Source organism: Coregonus lavaretus, assembly GCF_964263955.1.
Source record: "Coregonus lavaretus genome assembly, chromosome: 28".
Classification (NCBI taxonomy): domain Eukaryota; kingdom Metazoa; phylum Chordata; class Actinopteri; order Salmoniformes; family Salmonidae; genus Coregonus; species Coregonus lavaretus.
The window spans coordinates 33,509,766-33,530,356 of NC_140015.1; the positions used below are offsets into that span (position 1 = coordinate 33,509,766).

At 43.8% G+C, this 20,591-nt stretch overlaps 1 protein-coding gene across 1 annotated transcript in view; it reads right to left on the reverse strand.

Moving 5' to 3' along the window:
- Nucleotides 1-20,591, reverse strand: part of LOC311103233 (coronin-7-like) — a gene marked incomplete at its 3' end in the record, with an annotated part of 63,201 nt that overhangs the window by 3,934 nt on the left and 38,676 nt on the right. Inside the window, exons 9-24 of the mRNA XM_084144772.1 lie at nt 20,451-20,508; nt 20,173-20,318; nt 19,846-19,941; nt 17,729-17,836; nt 14,152-14,308; nt 12,363-12,538; nt 11,776-11,971; nt 11,085-11,227; nt 10,708-10,812; nt 10,508-10,593; nt 8,795-8,936; nt 8,369-8,458; nt 7,999-8,115; nt 7,632-7,767; nt 5,077-5,168; nt 3,988-4,077 (exon numbers count right to left, since the gene is read on the reverse strand). Coding sequence (XP_084000898.1) covers nt 3,988-4,077; nt 5,077-5,168; nt 7,632-7,767; nt 7,999-8,115; nt 8,369-8,458; nt 8,795-8,936; nt 10,508-10,593; nt 10,708-10,812; nt 11,085-11,227; nt 11,776-11,971; nt 12,363-12,538; nt 14,152-14,308; nt 17,729-17,836; nt 19,846-19,941; nt 20,173-20,318; nt 20,451-20,508 — 1,938 coding nt within the window. The remainder of the gene's footprint in view (nt 1-3,987; nt 4,078-5,076; nt 5,169-7,631; nt 7,768-7,998; nt 8,116-8,368; nt 8,459-8,794; nt 8,937-10,507; nt 10,594-10,707; nt 10,813-11,084; nt 11,228-11,775; nt 11,972-12,362; nt 12,539-14,151; nt 14,309-17,728; nt 17,837-19,845; nt 19,942-20,172; nt 20,319-20,450; nt 20,509-20,591) is intronic.

Consider the following 20,591-nt stretch of genomic DNA (forward strand, 5'->3'; position numbering starts at 1 on the left):
GCCAGTGGGACAACCACTTTTTTTTTTAAATGGGGGGATGGGTATAAGGAATACTTTTATACTATTCCAGGTATTCCTTAAAGAGGTAGGGTTTCAAGTGTCTCCGGAAGGTGGTCAGTGACTCCGCTGTCCTGGCGTCGTGGGGGAGCTTGTTCCACCATTGGGGTGCCAGAGCAGCGAATAGTTTTGACTGGGCTGAGCGGGAACTGTGCTTCGGTAGAGGTAGGGGGGCTTGCAGGCCAGAGGTGGATGAACGTAGTGCCCTCGTTTGGGTGTAGGATCAGAGCCTGAAGGTAAGGAGGTGCCGTTCCCCTCACAGCTCCGTAGGCAATCACCATGGTTTTGTAGCAGATACGAGCTTCAACTGGAAGCCAGTGGAGTGTGCGGAGGAGCGGGGTGACATGAGATAACTTGGGAAGGTTGAACACCAGACAGGCTGCAGCGTTCATAATGTCTTTACATTTACATTTAAGTCATTGTTACACCGGGAAGATTTTCCGGAAAGCTGCCCTTTTCGTCCTCATGCTAGGTAGAAAGTGTGTTGAACAACAAAGGATAGTCAGCCAATCAGGCTCAGTGCGGGCTACGTCGTTGCGCTGTGGAAATGTCAGTGACAAATTCATAACATTGCCTGTTTTTGCAGTAAGCAGGTCTCCTGTACCTGCGCCCATGAGGGGAGTAGGTTAAGTCAAGGTGCCGGGGGTGAGCTTTGCTGAGGGCCCTAAAGTGATTCGAAGTGATTTTAGTTGAGATTTCCTATTTAAATACGCCATACCTCGTATCCTCCAAGGAGATGTTTTATTTTCTCATGTGCAAGAGATTATTACTATGTTACTTTGTTTCAAAAAGTACCTGGTATCCTCCAAGGAGATGTTTGATTTAAACCATTAGCTTCTGAGTTAAACAATAAGCTTTTGAGTACTCAGATGGCAGTAATGTGTCACTAATCACAGTGGGTGCAGTCCACCGTACAATGCCATCAACCTACATACCACCAGGCTTGCCATCTGCCATGCAGTCATTCATCAGTCCTGTTTGGCAATAGGTGAACATAATGTAATTCACGTTATTGTTCCTTTCCCATTGTTTTCATTCAAGTGAAATAATTGCTTCTATTATCTTTCTCCAGATACCCCTATTACAAGTGTTGACGTTATATTCTAAAATGGTACTAATCGCCAGTGGAACATCTATTATTGCTCTGTACATGATTTTCATGAATTAAGCCTATACTTGAAAGTGTGTTTCTCTTGTCTCTGTGAAAGCAGTAGGATTAATAATTGCTATATTAGCTTACATTAGAATTCACTCTGTAACTAGTGGGTGGGAATTGTAACGCCACTGAATAATTTTGAATGAATAGGGGGCCTTTGCTGAGGATAGGGCCCTCAGCAAAGCTCATCCCCGGCACCTTGACTTGAACTACTCCCCTCATGGGTGCAGGTACAGGGGACCTGCTTACTGCCCAAACAGGATTCAATCTGGTCTTCATACTGTACTGTATAGCAATGTTATGAATTTGTCATTGTGAATTAATTTGCTATTGTATGAACTGTTTTTGTCCCTAGAAATGCCTTTTAAACATGACTTTCGATATTGATTGTGATTCAACATATTTGCTAAGACAATGTTCAGCAGTTATTTACTAATTTAGCACTTTTTATTTGAGATTACCATATGTTTTCCCCTTTAAACATACTTTTGTTTTAAGCAACAAATTGAATGACAAAGAATGGCATGTGTACAAGGTTGAAAAAGTTGTTTATTGCAAGGCAACATGAACATTCCCACAAAACCGTTATTCATAAGATGGACAGAGAAATAATGCATTATTCAAAGTATTTAAAAAAAAGAACAGATTTTTCTTTTTGTTAATATCCCAAAGAACAATGTAAGACATTTGAGAGATTGCAGGCACAAAACACATGACACACACAGTCACTGACACCAACAATATCTAGGCCCTACAGTCAATGCAGTGTTCACTTTTCAAGTACTACACAATGGCTGCATTTACACAGGCAGCCCAATTCTGATATTTTGCCCAAGTATTGGCAAAAAGCTCTGATCTGATTGGTTTAAAGACCAATTAGTGGCAAAATAATCAGAATTGGACTGCCTGTGTAAACTCAGTGAGTCTGACTACCATTCAAGGTTGGTTGGTTGGTTCCAGTCTTTCTGTCATTGTAAACAACATGATTGGTTCGATCAGACTTGGATTAGCCTATTAAAAGTATTGCCTTGTGCTGTACTAGCCTTGATCATGGCTGCTGTGATTGCATCATATAGTATTAATACTGTACGTTTTCAAGAAAAATAAACAGAATGATTGTTTACTACAGTATAATAAAAGAATGAGCTCCTTTAGTGAGGAATACTTCAATAACAGTCTTAAGACCAAGTGTTAACATATGAGGTACAGGAATTCCAGTTATACAGTCTATCGATCTAGAAAGAAACGTACAGATACATACTGCTCTCCACCATATTACAACCTCAGAGATGCACAGACACACTCCTGTAGAACTCCCACAGAAGGTGTTTTGGCTTTTCAATACATGACACCCACATGTAAGAACGTCACATATATTTAAGAGTCCCCCAAAACAGAGCACAGCCCCAATGCTATACACTATCTCCCAAGATCAGCTGGCGGAACTAAGATATGCACCTGGGTCGCATTCATTAGGGCACACAATGGAAAACGTTTTGAAACGCTTTGCAACTGAAAACGAAAATAAGCGTTTCTTATTGGACAAGTCCAAGTAATCCGTCCCTGTTTGAGGTTGTTTTCTTCCGTTTGGTGACTAATGAACACGACGCTGGAGTGGTACTGGACTGCTAGTAGTTCTTTATCACTGGCCAGAGAATGAAGCTACCTAAACAACAAAATAATATCATATTTCTATCAATAGAAATCAAAGTCATGCTTTAACCTGAAGGCTATTTACCCTGTTGTACCCTGTCTGTGTTTCTTTGCTGTGTGCTTGTTGAGACCGTATGGGGATATCACTGACCATCTAACATCCACGGACTACAGGAGCTGGAGGTGCAGATGGGATATCCAGGTGCAGAGGTGGAGAGTGAGTGAGTGTGAGTCTATGTGTGTGTGTGTGTGTGTGTTTGTGTCTGTCAATATATAGTGATGCATAGGAGGTGGTAAATCCGGAAGACCATAGATACTGTATTCAAGAGCATGCGTTTTAGTTTTTCTATAGTTACTGTGTTTCAAAGATTATGGAGTTCGGTTCATATTGGCCCATAAAAAAGCAAGCAGTGGTCTAGTCATTATTATTATGACACAGGTGTAAGGTTAGGAGTGGTAACATACAGACAGACACACAGGTGTCCATCCAGTGTGGAGGTAAGGGCTGGGTTGTAAGGAAGTGTTGGGAGTCATGTAACTATCTAGCCTAGTAGGAATGTTAGCTATTTACAGTACAAGGCAGCTGCAAGTCAAAGGTCGAATTGAGGTAAGGTTGCCTTTAACCACAGATCTAGGATCAGATTCCCAACCTCCAATCCTAACTTTAACCATTATGGGGAGGAAAACATATCTGATCCTAGATCAGCCAATGGTTAAAGGCAACGTCTACTTATTCAGAGTATTAGAGGATGATATGGGGATATGGGCGGTAGGGTTGCACAAGTCCAGGACTTCTCCAACTGGGATTTCTGGAAAACCTAGGAATTTGGGGAAAGTTTATGGAATTTTGCAACCCTAATGGGAGGTTTAATGTTAGGTGTTTGGGAGATGTTTTTTTGACATAGGATGCATCAGTGGCATGCAGGAATGGCAAGTTTCAGTCCAGCAGGCCCCTTAGTTACTGCTGGCACCCTGACTGGTCCGCAAGGCAACACACACTAGTCACCCTGAAAGACACAAGAGCATGGGTAAATGTGTGTGTGTGTGTGTGTACATCTGTGTTTGTGTGTACATCTGTGTTTGTGTGTGTGTGTGTGTGTGTGTGTGTGTTTGTCACTCACCCACTCATCGTCTTCTACTCCCTGGAAGGACTCCTGTGGTAGAGGGTTGTCATCCATGTTCCCCAGCTTGCCTATCATGGCACTCAACAGCTGTAGCACAGGCATATGATTAACACACTATAGTCACACTACTAACTAGTGGTGTTTCTATACTATCTTAATCATGTTTACATATCTTGCATTACCCATCTCATATGTATATACTGTATTCTATACTATCTATTGCATCTTAGCCTATGCTGCTATGACAATGACATTGCTCATCCATATATTTATATATTCTTATTCCATTCCTTTACTTAGATTTACTTAGTGTGTATTAGGTATTTGTTGTGGAACTGTTAGATATTACTTGCTAGCTATTGCTGCACTGTCGGAACTAGAAGCACAAGCATTTTGCTACACTCGCAATAACATCTTCTAACCATGTGTATGTGACCAATACATTTTGATTTGGTGGGTACCAATATCCATCATTTAACATGATTTCGATATCGTTTGATATTGATATGAGCAAGACATATTGTGATATCGGTTTATCATTGCTATTAACCTACACTATTAGGTAAAAGAGCATTCATGAGTCTTGCAGGCACAAAACCCTCTCACAGGCTCTTCATTTAGCATAGTTAACTGCCTGCTGATGGGCCCTCAACTGGCTTCCCATTGTATTCAAACTGGTTAGGTAGGTAGGCCTATATGCTACCAGAATATTCACGTCTGGCCCAATAGAAAATCCACAAGCAGTTGTCTGGACTTCACAAAGCCGTGGAAATGAACAGAAAATGAAACATTCATACATGATGTTGGTTAAAACGGATATCAAAATAGATTTTTCCATCCCTACTAATAACTATTCATACTATTACTGTGACAAAACATGACAAATAATAAAACAGTCACCAAGCTTCCATATAGCTAGCTGCACTCAAAGAGAAATACTCACTAAGATAAGATGCTTTACATTCAGATAGTAGCAACACACACATACACATACGCACACAGACACACACAAACAGGTGCACACACACAGACAGACAGACACACAGGTGCACACAGACAGACAGACAGACAGACCGACCGACCAACCTCATCTTTCTTCTGCTCATCAGTCTTCTCCTCCAGGTAGTGAGAGGATGGCAGGTACTTTCTCACTTGGACCTCCTTGGGTGCCTCACTCACTGAGAGGACAGACGGACAGACAGACAGACAGACAGAAACAGTGAAAGTGAGACAAGAGAGTTGGGAGGGGTTTGTATCAGAATGGCGGTGGACCACTGTATATATACTGTGTGTTCTAAAGACAGCAGCCCTAACCTAACCGCTAGACCACAGCAGGCCACATGCAGAGACACTGAGCAAGTCTTCTCTGGCTTGATTAGTCTCAATCTGTCAGGTCTGGAAGGACATGGATCTTCACACATGCTAATCAAAATCAAATCAAATCACATTTTATTGTTCACATACATGTGTTTAGCAGATGTTATTGCGGGTGTAGTGAAATGCTTGTGCTTCTAGCTCCGACAGTGCAGTAATATCTAACAAGTAATATCTAACAATTTCACAACATATACCCAATACACACAAATCTAAGTAAGGAATGAATTAAGAATATATACATATATGGACGAGCGATGTCAGACCGGCATGGTCTAAAATACAGTAGAATAGTATAGAATACAGTATATACCATGCTGTGTTGTCATGTGTTGCTGCCATGCTATGTTGTTGTCTTAGGTCTCTCTTTATGTAGTGTTGTGTTGTCTCTCTTGATGTGTGTTTTGTCCTATATTTGTATTTTATTTATAATTTTTATCCCAGCCCCCATCCCCGCAGGAGGCCTTTTGCCTTTTGGTAGGCCGTCATTGTAAATAAGAATTTCTTCTTAACTGACATGCATAGTTAAATAAAGGTTAAATAAATAAATACAAATAAATGTATACTTGGGATACCAGGTCCTGTGTTGCCCAGTTGGTAGAGCATGGCGCTTGCAACACCATGGTTGTGGGTTCGATTCCCACGGGGGACCAGTACGAACAAAAGGATGAAAACGTATGAACTCACTACTGTAAGTCACTCTGGATCAGAGCGTCTGCTAAAATGATATCGCTTTTCAACTGAAAAAGTAAAAAAATAGCTGGAGGGGGTCTTTAAGGATTCTGATGCGTTTAACCACCACACTGACTATCTCTTCAGATGCACAGCAAACAAGTATTGGACTGAAAGAGAGAGGCATCGGTCGCCGGACACCCCAGACAGAGCAAAGGAACAGGACATTAAAAAAGCGAATGCGGCGTCGCCTAAGACAGGTTTATAAATGTGAAACGATATACATTTTAAATACAGTACTGAGTTTTGAAAAGATGAGACTTGTTCCATGGATTTTTCTGTGTGTTGTTTTACTTAGAAATTCCAGTGTTCAAGACCTTTGTTTATTGGGCAGAATAACTTATTGTCTCCTGTAATTTCACAGGCTGAAAGAACTCACTGATGAAGAGAGGCAGTGTTTTGAGGGGGTGACTGAAGACATGATGTCTGATCATAGGAGGTTGGTGGCACCTTCATTGGGGAGAACAGGCTTGTGTTAATGGCTGGAGTGGAATAAATGGTGGAACACATGGTTTCCATGGTTTCCATGTGTTTGATACCATTCCATCCGCTCCGTTCCAGCCATTATTATGAGCCATCCTCCCCTCAGCAGCCTCCACTGTGTCTGATGTGGCGACGGACCCAGAAGACCCCAACGCATTTATAGTGACTTCCCCACGCAGGCGCTCCCAAGAGTTTGAGTACTTGATTGCGTCAGCGGATGAAAGAAGAAGGGCCAAGCGAACTTATGGGGAGAAAAAGCGGCGGCACAGCGAAAACCGGAGCAACCGGCCACTTCCACCGCAGCCCTACCCTGAACAGTCGGTGCAAAGGGAGTGTTGTGTACACAGACAATCAATAGACAGTCACAGACAATCAATACAGTGCTTTTTTAATCTAATTTAATCAAATTTTGCTATTTCATTACATTGATTTAGTATTCACTTATTTTTATTATAATTTCTTATTTTTCGGAAGGTTTAGTTCTTATGTTTCTTATTTTTTTATTTTAGGAGAATTTCTTTAGCTTTTTTGTGTAGTTTTTCTTACACAACACATGTCCTATACATTATTTTTGTTATATTTTTTTTGAAGGGGATTATGGGATTATTTCTTACGTATGTTTTATGTTATCTTGGGGAGCGGTGCTTTAACAATAGAGAGGTCTCTCTCTTCAACGTTTGCACTTCTTAGCATGTAGGGGGTATGTCTCAGATTGGACACACTGGGAGTCCAGATCTTTAGTCACCACTGAGTGTTAACATTATTAAACAGTCACCAGATAACGCTGCTTTGGAGTCAACACAGATAAAATATCTTAGATCCTCTGTGTGGCACCTCTTCAGAGGTATATGAATAACTAGGAGTATAAATGTAGGGCATTTGGTGCAGTGAGAGCATTTCAGGGAATTCTGCTATAGGTTGGTCCTTATAAACTGTACATGCTTTGCTTCTCATCTGAAATTCTAAATGCTGATCTAACAGTAATGCTGTTGACTTCAGTCCACTGTCTGTACTATATGTACTATATGAGCAGAGCTGAGGTTAGCCCCTACCTGGGGTCATGTCTTTGGGCTTGAGGCTGATGGAGCGATGCTTCCCATCAGAACCAGCCAGCCAGGCTGAGGCTGTCAGAGAGGACTCCCACCACACTGCTGTGTCTGGGTACACATCATCCTGGAAGAACTCTTTCTGTGGACGGACGGAGAGAAGGAGGGAGGGAGACGAGACATGACGGGGTTAGTTCAGAACTCACAACTCAAACTCAAAGTCCATAGACTAAGAACAAACAGGGGTTCACATACCAAACCCTTTTTACTGGTAGTCCTTTGAGGCCATGGTCTGAAAAGTCATCAAATAACTGCAGGTTTTTCCTATTTCCCCCAAATATACACTAGATGGAGGTGTTCAGCCATGACTCACTCTGACGCGGGGGACTCTGAAGGCCACTGGCTCTATGGAGGTCTTACTGAGCCTCAGACCCCTGGCCACCTCCACATCTTGCACCACACACTCAGTCTTCGGCAGGAAGGTCAAGCCCTAAACACAGGAAACAGGAAGTTCACGCAGAGAGATTCTACAGGTCTACAGGAGCCAGCGTAATTGATTGACTGATCGTCAATTAGTCAGTCAGTCAATCAATTCACAGACATTTTATACAAGTCACAAATTCAGGGAAATGTTTTCATCCATTTACTACAAAACACGTAATAAAAAGGAGAGGGATATATGAACATGAGAAAAGAAAGAGTGAAAAGGAGGAATGTAAATGCAGTAAACATAAAGACTATACCTTGTGGGGCTCTGAGGAGTTGAAGCTGGCACATTCCAGGAAATAGGGAGCCTCTGGCACTATCTCAAAGATGTACACTCGCGTGTCACCCTGGTAAACAACAACAACAACAACAACAAACAATGGCTGTATAGGTTTACTCGTGTCAAAGTCTGGGTATGGGGAGTCAGTATGAGAATCTACCAATCCACCAATGGCCGACATTAGCCAGGTCCCAGATAGTTTTTTGTTGTCTACTACTGAAATGCCATAGGAGTTGGCAAGACAGCACAAACAGATCTGGAACCAGGCTAGGCAGACATTATTATCATTAAGCACAAGAGTCTGTAACAGACTTTCAACACAACATCAAGTCAATATGGCTCCTATTTTCATCCATTCAAAAGAAATGCTCTGTTTGTTTATTCGTTGTTTGCTGTTGTTTACCTTTCCGGTGAGGATGACGACGCTGGTGTCGGGGTCGTAGAAGGGAATGAGGGTGGAGGGCGAGACATCAGTGGGGGCGCTGGCGATGGCCCCGGAGGACAGGGACTCAGCGGAGTGCAGGTACAGGGTTCTCTCACTGCGACTGCAGAAGGGGAAAACACATCAGGGGTCAAAGGTGAGGTGAACTGTGGTGACCATCAATGAGATCTAGGGTCAGAAGCTAAGGATCCTCATCACTAAGCTAAGGATCCTGGGACTAAACACCTCCCTCTGCAACTGGATCCTGGACTTCCTGACGGGCCGCCCCCAGGTGGTAAGGGTAGGTAACAACACATCTGCCACACTGATCCTCAACACGGGGGCCCCTCAGGGGTGCGTGCTCAGTCCCCTCCTGTACTCTCTGTTCACCCATGACTGCATGGCCAGGCACGACTCCAACACCATCATTAAGTTTGCCGACGACACAACAGTGGTAGGCCTGATCACCGACAACGATGAGACAGCCTATAGGGAGGAGGTCAGAGATCTGGCCGTGTGGTGCCAGGACAACAACCTCTCCCTCAACGTGACCAAGACAAAGGAGATGATTGTGGACTACAGGAAAAAAAAGAGGACTGAGCACGCCCCCATTCTCATCGACGGGGCTGTAGTGGAACAGGTTGAGAGCTTCAAGTTCCTTGGTGTCCACATCACCAACGAACTATCATGGTCCAAACACACCAAGACAGTCGTGAAGAGGGCACGACAAAGCCTATTCCCCCTCAGGAGACTGAAAAGATTTGGCATGGGTCCTCAGATCCTCAAAAAATTCTACAGCTGCACCATCGAGAGCATCCTGACTGGTTGCATCACCGCCTGGTATGGCAACTGCTTGGCCTCCGACCGCAAGGCACTACAGAGGGTAATGCGTACGGCCCAGTACATCACTGGGGCCAAGCTTCCTGCCATCCAGGACCTCTATACCAGGCGGTGTCAGAGGAAGGCCCTCAAAATTGTCAAAGACTCCAGCCACCCTAGTCATAGACTGTTCTCTCTGCTACCGCACGGCAAGCGGTACCGGAGTGCCAAGTCTAGGTCCAAAAGACTTCTCAACAGCTTCTACCCCCAAGCCATAAGACTCCTGAACAGCTAATCATGGCTACCCGGACTATTTGCACTGCCCCCCCACCCCATCCTTTTTACGCTGCTGCTACTCTGTTAATTATTTATGCATAGGCACTTTAACTCTACCCACATGTACATATTACCTCAACTAGCCGGTGCCCCCGCACATTGACTCTGCAACGGTACCCCCCTGTATATATAGCCTCCCTACTGTTATTTTATTTTACTTCTGCTCTTTTTTTTCTCAACACTTTTTTTGTTGTTGTTTTATTTTTACTTTTTTTGTTAAAAATAAATGCACTGTTGGTTAAGGGCTGTAAGTAAGCATTTCACTGTGATGTCTGCACCTGTTGTATTCGGCGCATGTGACCAATAAAATTTGATTTGATTTGATTTGAAAAGTTGTTTTCCTCTTCACTAGGACCATAAAGCCATTGGTCTCCAACAAAGTTGAACAGTTTTTTTTATGTGAACCAAGATTATGGGTGAACTACATGTCAGACTCTGAATGGTCATAGACAGACAATGAACTGAATGAATGAAATTAAATGGATTGTTATGCACAAATTGAAGCTCAACTACCAAACAGAAATACAGAGAAATATTCACCTGTCAAATCCTGACACCATCAGGTATTTGCCGTCACACACCCACACCACACGAGCCCCCCTGTGGCCCTCAGGACCTGCACCCTCCTGCAGAGAGAGAGAGAGAGAGAGAGAAGGAGAATGAGAGAAAGAGAGAGATATGTAAATACTCTGTTTCCACACAAAAAGGTTCAAAACTCCTCAGGTCTCCCGTACACACACCTGTACTGGGTCAGCAGACTTGCGAGGGTCGTAGATGCGCAATTTCCCATCCTTACACACCGTGGCCAGGAGTTTACCATCCGGACTCCACGCCATCCCAAATATCTACATGCACACCAGGAAGGAGAGAGGGAACAGAGAAAGGAAAAAGTTGAAATGAAGCGAATGAGACAAGCAAAATGCACATTCCTTGTACATACTGTAGGTAGTCTCAATCAATCAATATCCATCCATCCATCTATTATTATTATTATTATTATTATTATTATTATCCCAGATCAATTCTACCACGCCCTATTCTCTAACAAAACCAGTGGTTCCGCCCTCTGCCAATGCCACATTCCTTATGTCCCGCCCCTTTCCCTCCTCCCCGTCACCTGATCCTGGTGTCCCCGGAGCACTTTGACCTCGTCCCCAGACTCCAGGTCCCACAAGCGCACAGTCTGGTCGTAGGAGGAGGATGCCAGCAGGCCCAACGCCAGGGGGTGGAACTTGACTGAGTAGATCTTCTCAGTGTGGCCTGTGATTGGTCAAAACCCCTGTCACTCACTCACATTCTATCAATCGATCAAGATATTATTTATTTATATTGATAGATTGATCATGTTATGATCTACTCAGTAAATCACACAGTATAAGGCTATATAAGGATAATATGAGACACTGTAGCAAATTGCATACCGGTATCCTGTACATTTAGTTTCTGTCACTCATTGAATGAAGGATAGTGCACTGATATGTGGCTACATTCACTCACACATCTAAATGTTCACATATTTCACATTGGACCCATCTAAATGTTCACATATTTCACATTGGACCCATCTAAATGTTCACATATTTCACATTGGACCCATCTTAAATGTTCACATATTTCACATTGGACCCATCTAAATGTTCACATATTTCACATTGGACCCATCTAAATGTTCACATATTTCACATCTAAATGTTCCCATATTTCACATTGGACCCCAAAAGCCCCTGCTCTGAGTCCAATTTAATTCAATTGAATTCAACTTTAACTGAACTTAATTGGGCTCAAGTTCCCTGCGGAGTGTGTCTTACCCTGCAGGATGGCCTCTGGCTCGGTCAGGGTCTCTGTCAGACCCCCCTCAGGCACCTGCCACACACGGATCTTAGCATCGTCGCCCGCCACCACCAGCCTGTGACTGTTGAAGGGGTCCCAGGAGAAGTCAGCCACGTTGACAGAGTTCTGGATGGTGGGCAGGCCTGTGTCCGCTAGCTTCCCAGCCTGAGATAACTGAGGAGGGGAGCAGGGGGGCAATGAAATACATCCCTCTTTCTTCAGTGTGTGAACCAATAAAGCCACATCTTTGTTCTAATATGGTGGCACCTGCAGAGATCCTATTAAATTACTATTTATACTATTAACTACTATTAATTATTACATTCTACAGTATATGTAATTCTGTAGCGGCCGCTTATTTCATGTTGGTTGAAGCGCTGTCTACTCCCCTCCAACTAATAAGATGACACAGCCATAAAACACCCTCACTTTAGCAGAATTCTGCTTTCTTGGCCAGGGATCACTTAAAAAAGATAAATATAAGGACAAATTAAAATAACTAAAAGAATACTACAACATTTCGAATAAAGAAATATTATCTTCCATTTCCTTAGTACGGAAGTACCTCAAAGATGGCGATCTGACCCCCGGCGGTGGCGAGGGGCACGGCCACGCGATGGAGGTTGGCACAGAAGCCATCACACTCCCCGGGCGTGGTGAGGTTGAGCCCCTTCAGGTTGGTGAAGTGGGTGTCTCTGTGGAGCACCACACCCTGCAGGTGACGGAACTTACTGCTGGGACCTGGGGGAGGAAGTGAGGGAGGAGGAGAGGGAGGGGAGGGAGGGAGGGGGAGGAGAGGGAGGGAGGAGCAGAGGGAGGGGAGGGAGGGAGGAGGAGGAGAGGGAGGGGGAGGGAGGGAGGAGGAGGAGAGGGAGGGGGAGGGAGGGAGGGAGGGAGGGAGGGAGGGAGGGAGGGAGGGAGGGAGGAGGAGAGGGAGGGAGGAGGAGAGGGAGGGAGGAGGGAGGGAGGAGGAGGAGAGGGAGGGGGAGGGAGGGAGGAGGAGAGGGAGGGGGAGGGAGGGAGGGAGGGAGGGAGGGAGGGAGGGAGGGAGGGAGGAGAGCAGGGTGATTTTAGACCTTAGTTACATTATTTGTAACCTGGGTCTTGGACTTACAATGATGTACCTGGTCCAATAAGAAACGCTTGTTTTAGTTTTCCGTTGCAAAACGTTTTGTTACGGAGTGCCCAATGAACACAACCCAGGTACATCATTAGTATCCTAGTCCCATACTATATGTGCTGTGGGAAACTCTTCTATGGTTAACAAACAAGTTGGTTACAGCACATTCAGAATGGTACCAGGTTACATCAGACAGGGGATACTGGCAGTGCGCCTGGTCCCAGATCTTGATATGCTAGCAGTGTGTAGGATTGGATCATCAAACAGATTCAGATTAAAAAACAAGGTTCTCTCCAGTCTAGTGCAAACCACCAACTCTCTCTCTCTCACAGTTCAGTTCTAAATACAGCTCAAACCAATAGTCAGCATGACATTATAATAAGATATTGACAAGATAAGGTAATGAGAGGAGAGGAGAGGAGATGAGAGAGAGAGAGAGAGAGCTCTCAAGAGAAGACAGGCTATGTGCACACTGCCCACAAAATGAGGTGGAAACTGAGCTGCACTTCCTAACCTCCTGCCAAATGTATGACCATATTAGAGACACATATTTCCCTCAGATTACAGCGATCCACAAAGAATTCGAAAACAAACCCAATTTTGATAAACTCCCTTATCTACTGGGTGAAAAACCACAGTGTGCCATCACAGCTGCAAGATTTGTGACCTGTTGCCACAAGAAAAGGGCAACCAGTGAAGAACAAACACCATTGTAAATACAACCCATATTTATGTTTATTTATTTTCCCATTTGTACTTTAACTATTTGCACATTGTTACAACACTGTATATATACATAATGACATTTGAAATGTCTTTATTCTTTTGAAACTTCTGAGTGTAATGTTTACTGTTAATATTTATTGTTTATTTCACTTTTGTGTACTATCTACTTCAGTTGCTTTGGCAATGTTAACATACGTTTCCCATGCCAATAAAGCCCTTAAATTGAAATTGAATTGAATTGAGAGCCTTACCTAGCATTGAGACTGATACTGTCAAATCTTACATAACACACTTCCTAATGACATAACCGGATATGTAACACAGAGCATTATGGGTAATGTAGTACCACTACAGTTTCCCAAAACTGCCTTACCCAGCATGTTGCTGATGGGTAAGGATATGTGTGTGTGTTGTGTGTCTGTGTGTGTGTGTGTGTGTGTGTGTGTGTGTGTGTGTGTGAGAGAGAGAGAGAGATGTAGTACTGCTACAGTTTCCAAAACAGCCTTACCCAACATACTGCTGATGGCTTTGGCACTCTGGCTGGGGCTGGGGAGGAATCCTGAGGAGAGGCCAGAGGTGGAGGAGGGGGAGCGGGACGGGGCAGCACTGCTGCTGGGGGAGCTCAGGGGACTGCTGGAGGTAGAGCAGCCTCGCACTGGAGCCTCCTGGAGAGGAAGAACAATACAGTAATACATAAATTTACATTTTTACATTTTAGTCATTTAGCAGACGCTCTTATCCAGAGCGACTTACAGTTAGTTAGTGCATAAATTATTTTAAATGTTTTCATACTGGCTCCCCGTGGGAATCGAACCCACAACCCTGGCATTGCAAACGCCATGCTCTATCAACTGAGATGCGCTGCGATGCAGTACCTTAGACCACTGCGCCACTCGGGAGACTAATATACCTAACATATACAATATATAATCATATAATTAAACAATAAGGCAGAGGGGGTGTGGTATATGGCCAATATACCACTGCTAAGGGCTGTTCTTAAGCACGACGCAACACGGAGTGCCTGGATACAGCCCTTAGCGGTGGAATATTGGCAATATACCACAAACCCCAGAGGTGCCTTATTGCTATTATAAACTGGATACCAAGGTACTGTAATTAGAGCAGTAAAAATACATGTTTTGTCATACCCGTGGTATATGGTCTGATATACCATGGCTTTCAGCCAATCAGCATTCAGGGCTCGAACCACCCAGTTTATAATATTCAATATACTGTATATCAGGGGTGTCAAACGTACGGCCCGCGGGCCGGATCAGGCCCGCAAACGGGTTTAATCCGGCCCGCGAGATGATTAAAAAAATATAATAATAATAATAATTTGGAAAGTATAAAATGCGCTGCAATTTTTCAATAAAATAAACTGCTGTTCCAATTGCGTCCACTGGATGGCGCAATAGCAATTGTGTTAAGCAAGCAAACTGTTTATACCGGGGCAGAGCAAGTAGGTCAAGCACGTGCAGCCAATGAGCTACTTTGTTTTGCCCGCGATATTTATTACGGCTTCTACTTTTAACATTATGTGCTTTGGCACCCTCATTGCCCCAATATGTCTCTGTCAAAAAAGAGAAAAGTGGACGCAGAGTGCAGAGGATTTGGACAGCCAGTTGAAGCAAAAAGTAAAGTCATTTATTGCGTTTTCGGTTGCAATTGATGAAAGCACGGACATTACAGATGTTGCACAACTGGCCATTTTTTCATCCGCGGAGTTGATGACACATTGACCGTCACGGAGTTCGTGGAGTTGGTGCCGATGACAGATACAACGACAGCAGCTGATATTTTTACCGCACTCGTCGGCGCGCTGGACAGGGTCGGAGTGGACTGGTCCCGCGCTGTCAGCCTGGCTACAGATGGTGTGCCCTCAATGATCGGGAAAAAAGCAGGCGTTGTGACAAAGTTCAGAGAGAAAGTGCAATCTGCAAATGGAGGACGTGATTTTTTGACTTTTCACTGTATTTTGCACCAGGAGGCTTTGTGTTGCAAGTCATTAAAGATGGATAACGTCATGAAGGTGGTCATCCAAACTGTTAATTTCATCCGATCCAGAAGCCTGAATCACCGTCAGTTTGACAGCCTTCTCAGAGAGAAAGACCACATCTATGGCCTGCCATACCACACTGAGGTAAGATGGTTAAGCCGAGGTGCTGTGCTGAGGCGTTTCTTTGATTTATGAGAAGAAATTGAACAGTTCATGGAAGAAAAGGGCAAACCAGTGTTAGAATTTCATTCCGCAGAATGGATGCCGGACCTTGCATTTATGGTGGATGTTACAGAGCACCTGAATAACTTGAACAAACAGCTGCAAGGGTGCAACAAAGTTGTCATGCAGTATTATGACAGCATACGTTCTTTCAAGTTGAAGCTGTCATTGTGGGAGACGCAACTTGCCGGTGGTGATGCAGCTCACTTCCCCTGTCTGAAAAATGTGTGCGCGACCCAACATGTGGCAGACATGAAGCGGTTCAAAGATAAAATAACGGGACTGTTACGGGAGTTTGAGCAACGCTTTCAGATTTATGTTTATATGTTTTTATGTTGATGTGCTATTGTTTTTAATTGATTTTATTTTATTTGTATATTTAACCTATTCTTGACTCTGTGGTTCTTGCACTTGTTTGGGGAACAGGATTTCATTATTTTTATCTACATTTCTGCCTGAGAAATGACACCCTGATATAGTTCTGTGATCTGTGATATACTTCTGTGAATCACTGAGGCATTGTGTGTTTGTGTGTTCTTTGTCCTCAGAACTTTCAAATAACTTGAGGTGTTTTATGATTAATAGTGATGTTGTGCTTTTGGACACTGTCCTCAGGCTCCAGCTTTATGTTTATATGTTTTTATGTTGACGTGCTATTGTTTTTAATTGATTTTATTTTATTTGTATATTTAACCTATTCTTGACTCTGTGGTTCTTGCACTTGTTTGGGGAACAGGATTTCATTATTTTTATCTACATTTCTGCCTGAGAAATGACACCCTGATATAGTTCTGTGATCTGTGAAACAGTTCTGTTAATCACTGAGGCATTGTGTGTTTGTGTGTTCTTTTTCTTTAGAATTTTCAAATAAACTTGACGTGTTTTATGATTAATAGTGATGTTGTGCTTGTACTATTTTGGACACACTGTCCTCAGGCTCCAGCTTTATGTTGTATGTTGATCGTATTAAAACAAAGAAAACAATCTGAAGTTGTTGTTTTTAAGTTATATATACCATGATTTTTCCGGTCCGGCCCACTTGGGAATAGATTTTCCTCCATGTGGCCCCTGAGCTAAAATGAGTTTGACACCCCTGCTGTATATGGTCTGATTAATATAAACAAACTTTCTAGAGAGGAGGAATAATAACAATATGGTCACTAAACAGACATCTTTATCCAAAGCTACTCACAGCTTTTCTACAGATTTTAGACACTCACAGATTTATCCAAGATATTCAATCAATACTGTATGTGTGGCCCAATGCAATAATACACAACAATTTGTGAGAAAATAAACAAAATGAAATAAAAACGTGGTTGCTAGCAGAGGGAATGGAGGGAACGGAGGGAGCCAAAAGAGAAATGAAAGCGACCCATAGTGTCACGGTTTCGGCCGAGGCTGCCTCTCTTCCTTGCTCGGGCAGGCTTCGGCGTTCGTCGTCTCCGGAATACTAGCTGCCACCGTTGCATGTTTCTATGTTCGTTTGCTTTTGTCTGATTGTTGTTACACCTGTTATCGTTTAGTGTCATTAGTGTCCTATAAGTTCTCGTTGTGTTTGTCAAGTGTTGTGTGTGATTGTTTTACTGTCGTGCGGTAGGCTGTTATTCTACTGTTTGCTCGGTTGAGCTGTTCTCCATAGTGTTTGGAGTGTTTTGTCGCACCTGTTAGTGCGCCCGTTTGTTTTCGCCTACGTGCGGAGTTCTCGCCTCAGGGCATTTATTCGTGCTTGTGTTTTGTGCATCTACTAAAGTCTTTTGGACTAACGTTCTGCGTCCTGCGCCTGATTCCACCACCACACCCACCTACAGCTACACTGACACATAGAGGACGAGGAGAATGGATTATGCTGGACTCTCACCTCTTTGCTCCTCCCACTGGGCAGCTCTTTCTTAGCAGGCGTCTGATTGGCTGGCTTAGCGCTGTTAGGATTCCGACGATTGGCTGGGTTGACACTGACCTTCTCAACCTGAGAAGACACACATGATTGGATGTTTAAGAGAACAGCAGGCTGTTGATTGGTCCTGAAGTACAAACCACCCTCTGTAGCTCAGTTGGTAGAGCATGGTGTTTGCAACGCCAGGGTTGTGGGTTCGTTTCCCACGGGGGGCCAGTATGAAAATGTATGCACTCACTAACTGTAAGTCGCTCTGGATAAGAGCGTCTGCTAAATGACTAAAATGTAAAAACCAAGCACTTCTATTGGTACTATATGCACATTGTATCCAAGTTAGAATACAGAGGATAGTTATATTATGTAGAGTGATGGTGGTACATCCAAGTTAGAATACAGAGGATAGTTACAGTGGGGAGAACAAGTATTTGATACACTGCCGATTTTGCAGGTTTTCCTACTTACAAAGCATGTAGAGGTCTGTAATTTTTATCATAGGTACACTTCAACTGTGAGAGACGGAATCTAAAACAAAAATCCAGAAAATCACATTGTATGATTTGTAAGTAATTAATTTGTATTTTATTGCATGACATAAGTATTTGATAGATCAGAAAAGTAGAACTTAATATTTGGTACAGAACCTTTGTTTGAAATTACAGAGATCATACATTTCCTGTAGGTTTTGACCAGGTTTGCACACACTGCAGCAGGGATTTTGGCCCACTCCTCCATACAGACCTTCTCCAGATCCCTCAGCTGTCGCTGGGCAATACGGACTTTCAGCTCCCTCCAAAGATTTTCTATTGGGTTCAGGTCTGGAGACTGGCTAGGCCACTCCAGGACCTTGAGATGCTTCTTACGGAGCCACTCCTTAGTTGCTCTGGCTGTGTGTTTCGGGTCATTGTCATGCTGGAAGACCCAGCCACGACCCATCTTCAATGCTCTTACTGAGGGAAGGAGGTTGTTGGCCAAGATCTTGCGATACATGGCCCCATCCATCCTCCCCTCAATACGGTGCAGTCGTCCTGTCCCCTTTGCAGAAAAGCATCCCCAAAGAATGATGTTTCTACCTCCATGCTTCACGGTTGGGATGGTGTTCTTGGGGTTGTACTCATCCTTCTTCTTCCTCCAAACACGGCGAGTGGAGTTTAGACCAAAAAGCTCTATTTTTATCTCATCAGACCACATGACCTTCTCCCATTCCTCCTCTGGATCATCCAGATGGTCATTGGCAAACTTCAGACGGGCCTGGACATGCGCTGGCTTGAGCAGGGGGACCTTGCGTGTGCTGCAGGATTTTAATCCATGACGGCATAGTGTGTTACTAATGGTTTTCTTTGAGACTGTGGTCCCAGCTCTCTTCAAGTCATTGACCAGGTCCTGCCGTGTAGTTCTGGGCTGATCCCTCACCTTCCTCATGATCATTGATGCCCCACGAGGTGAGATCTTGCATGGAGCCCCAGACCAAGGGTGATTGACCGTCATCTTGAACTTCTTCCATTTTCTAATAATTGCGCCAACAGTTGTTGCCTTCTCACCAAGCTGCTTGCCTATTGTCCTGTAGCCCATCCCAGCCTTGTGCAGGTCTACAATTTTATCCCTGATGTCCTTACACAGCTCTCTGGTCTTGGCCATTGTGGAGAGGTTGGAGTCTGTTTGATTGAGTGTGTGGACAGGTGTCTTTTTTACAGGTAACGAGTTCAAACAGGTGCAGTTAATACAGGTAATGAGTGGAGAACAGGAGGGCTTCTTAAAGAAAAACTAACAGGTCTGTGAGAGCTGGAATTCTTACTGGTTGGTAGGTGATCAAATACTTATGTCATGCTATAAAATGCAAATTAATTACTTAAAAATCATACAATGTGATTTTCTGGATTTTTGTTTTAGATTCCGTCTCTTACAGTTGAAGTGTACCTATGATAAAAATTACAGACCTCTACATGCTTTGTAAGTAGGAAAACCTGCAAAATCGGCAGTGTATCAAATACTTGTTCTCCCCACTGTATATTATGTAGAATGATGGTGGTACATCCAAGTTAGAATACAGAGGATAGTTATATTATGTAGAGTGATGGTGGTACCTGTTTCTCGCCACCTTTCCACCACTCCTCAGCTGACATGGCTGCCGTCCGGCCCAAGGTGTCTGGGTACAGGTCTGCATGGAACTCCTGTCCTGACTGAATTAGATACACACAAAAACACAAACATACTCTAAAATGGAAGCCATAAAGGCTTGCTGCCTGTTGAGTGGTTGCTCATTCCATAACTTTATTTTCCTCAGTGACTACAAAAGACACTATTGCCAAGTCCCCCCATCAGTTTAGAAAAAAGTACAGGGGAATAACTGTTGCCATGGCATCAAAATGACAGACCAATCTGCTGTTACAGTAGCATGAGAGATATTGGACCTTGCGGGGCACATGGTAGTTGATTGGCACGATGAAGCTGTCTGTCAGCTGCAGGACCCGCATGACCTCACAGGACAGGACGTCCAACGCCAGCTTGGGTACCATGGCAACGCCTCGCGTTTGGGCGTCCGTCAGACAGTGGCTTACTGGAGAGAAAGACAGGAGGGAGTAGAGGATAGGCGTGGTGTGTGAGAGAGGGAATGGGAAAGGTAGGAGGACAGTATTGGAAAATGGGTTTTATTTTGGAAAATGAACAACCACTGATGATCTGTCCTTACCTTGGGAAAGGAATGGTTCACTGGCAGACACCTCGAAGCAGTCAATGACACTGTCACCCTATGGATGAGAGAAAGAAGCAGACAGGAGTGTATATAAAAGATTAAATGAGGCTAGCTGCCTTCATCCTCTCTGTTAAGGGA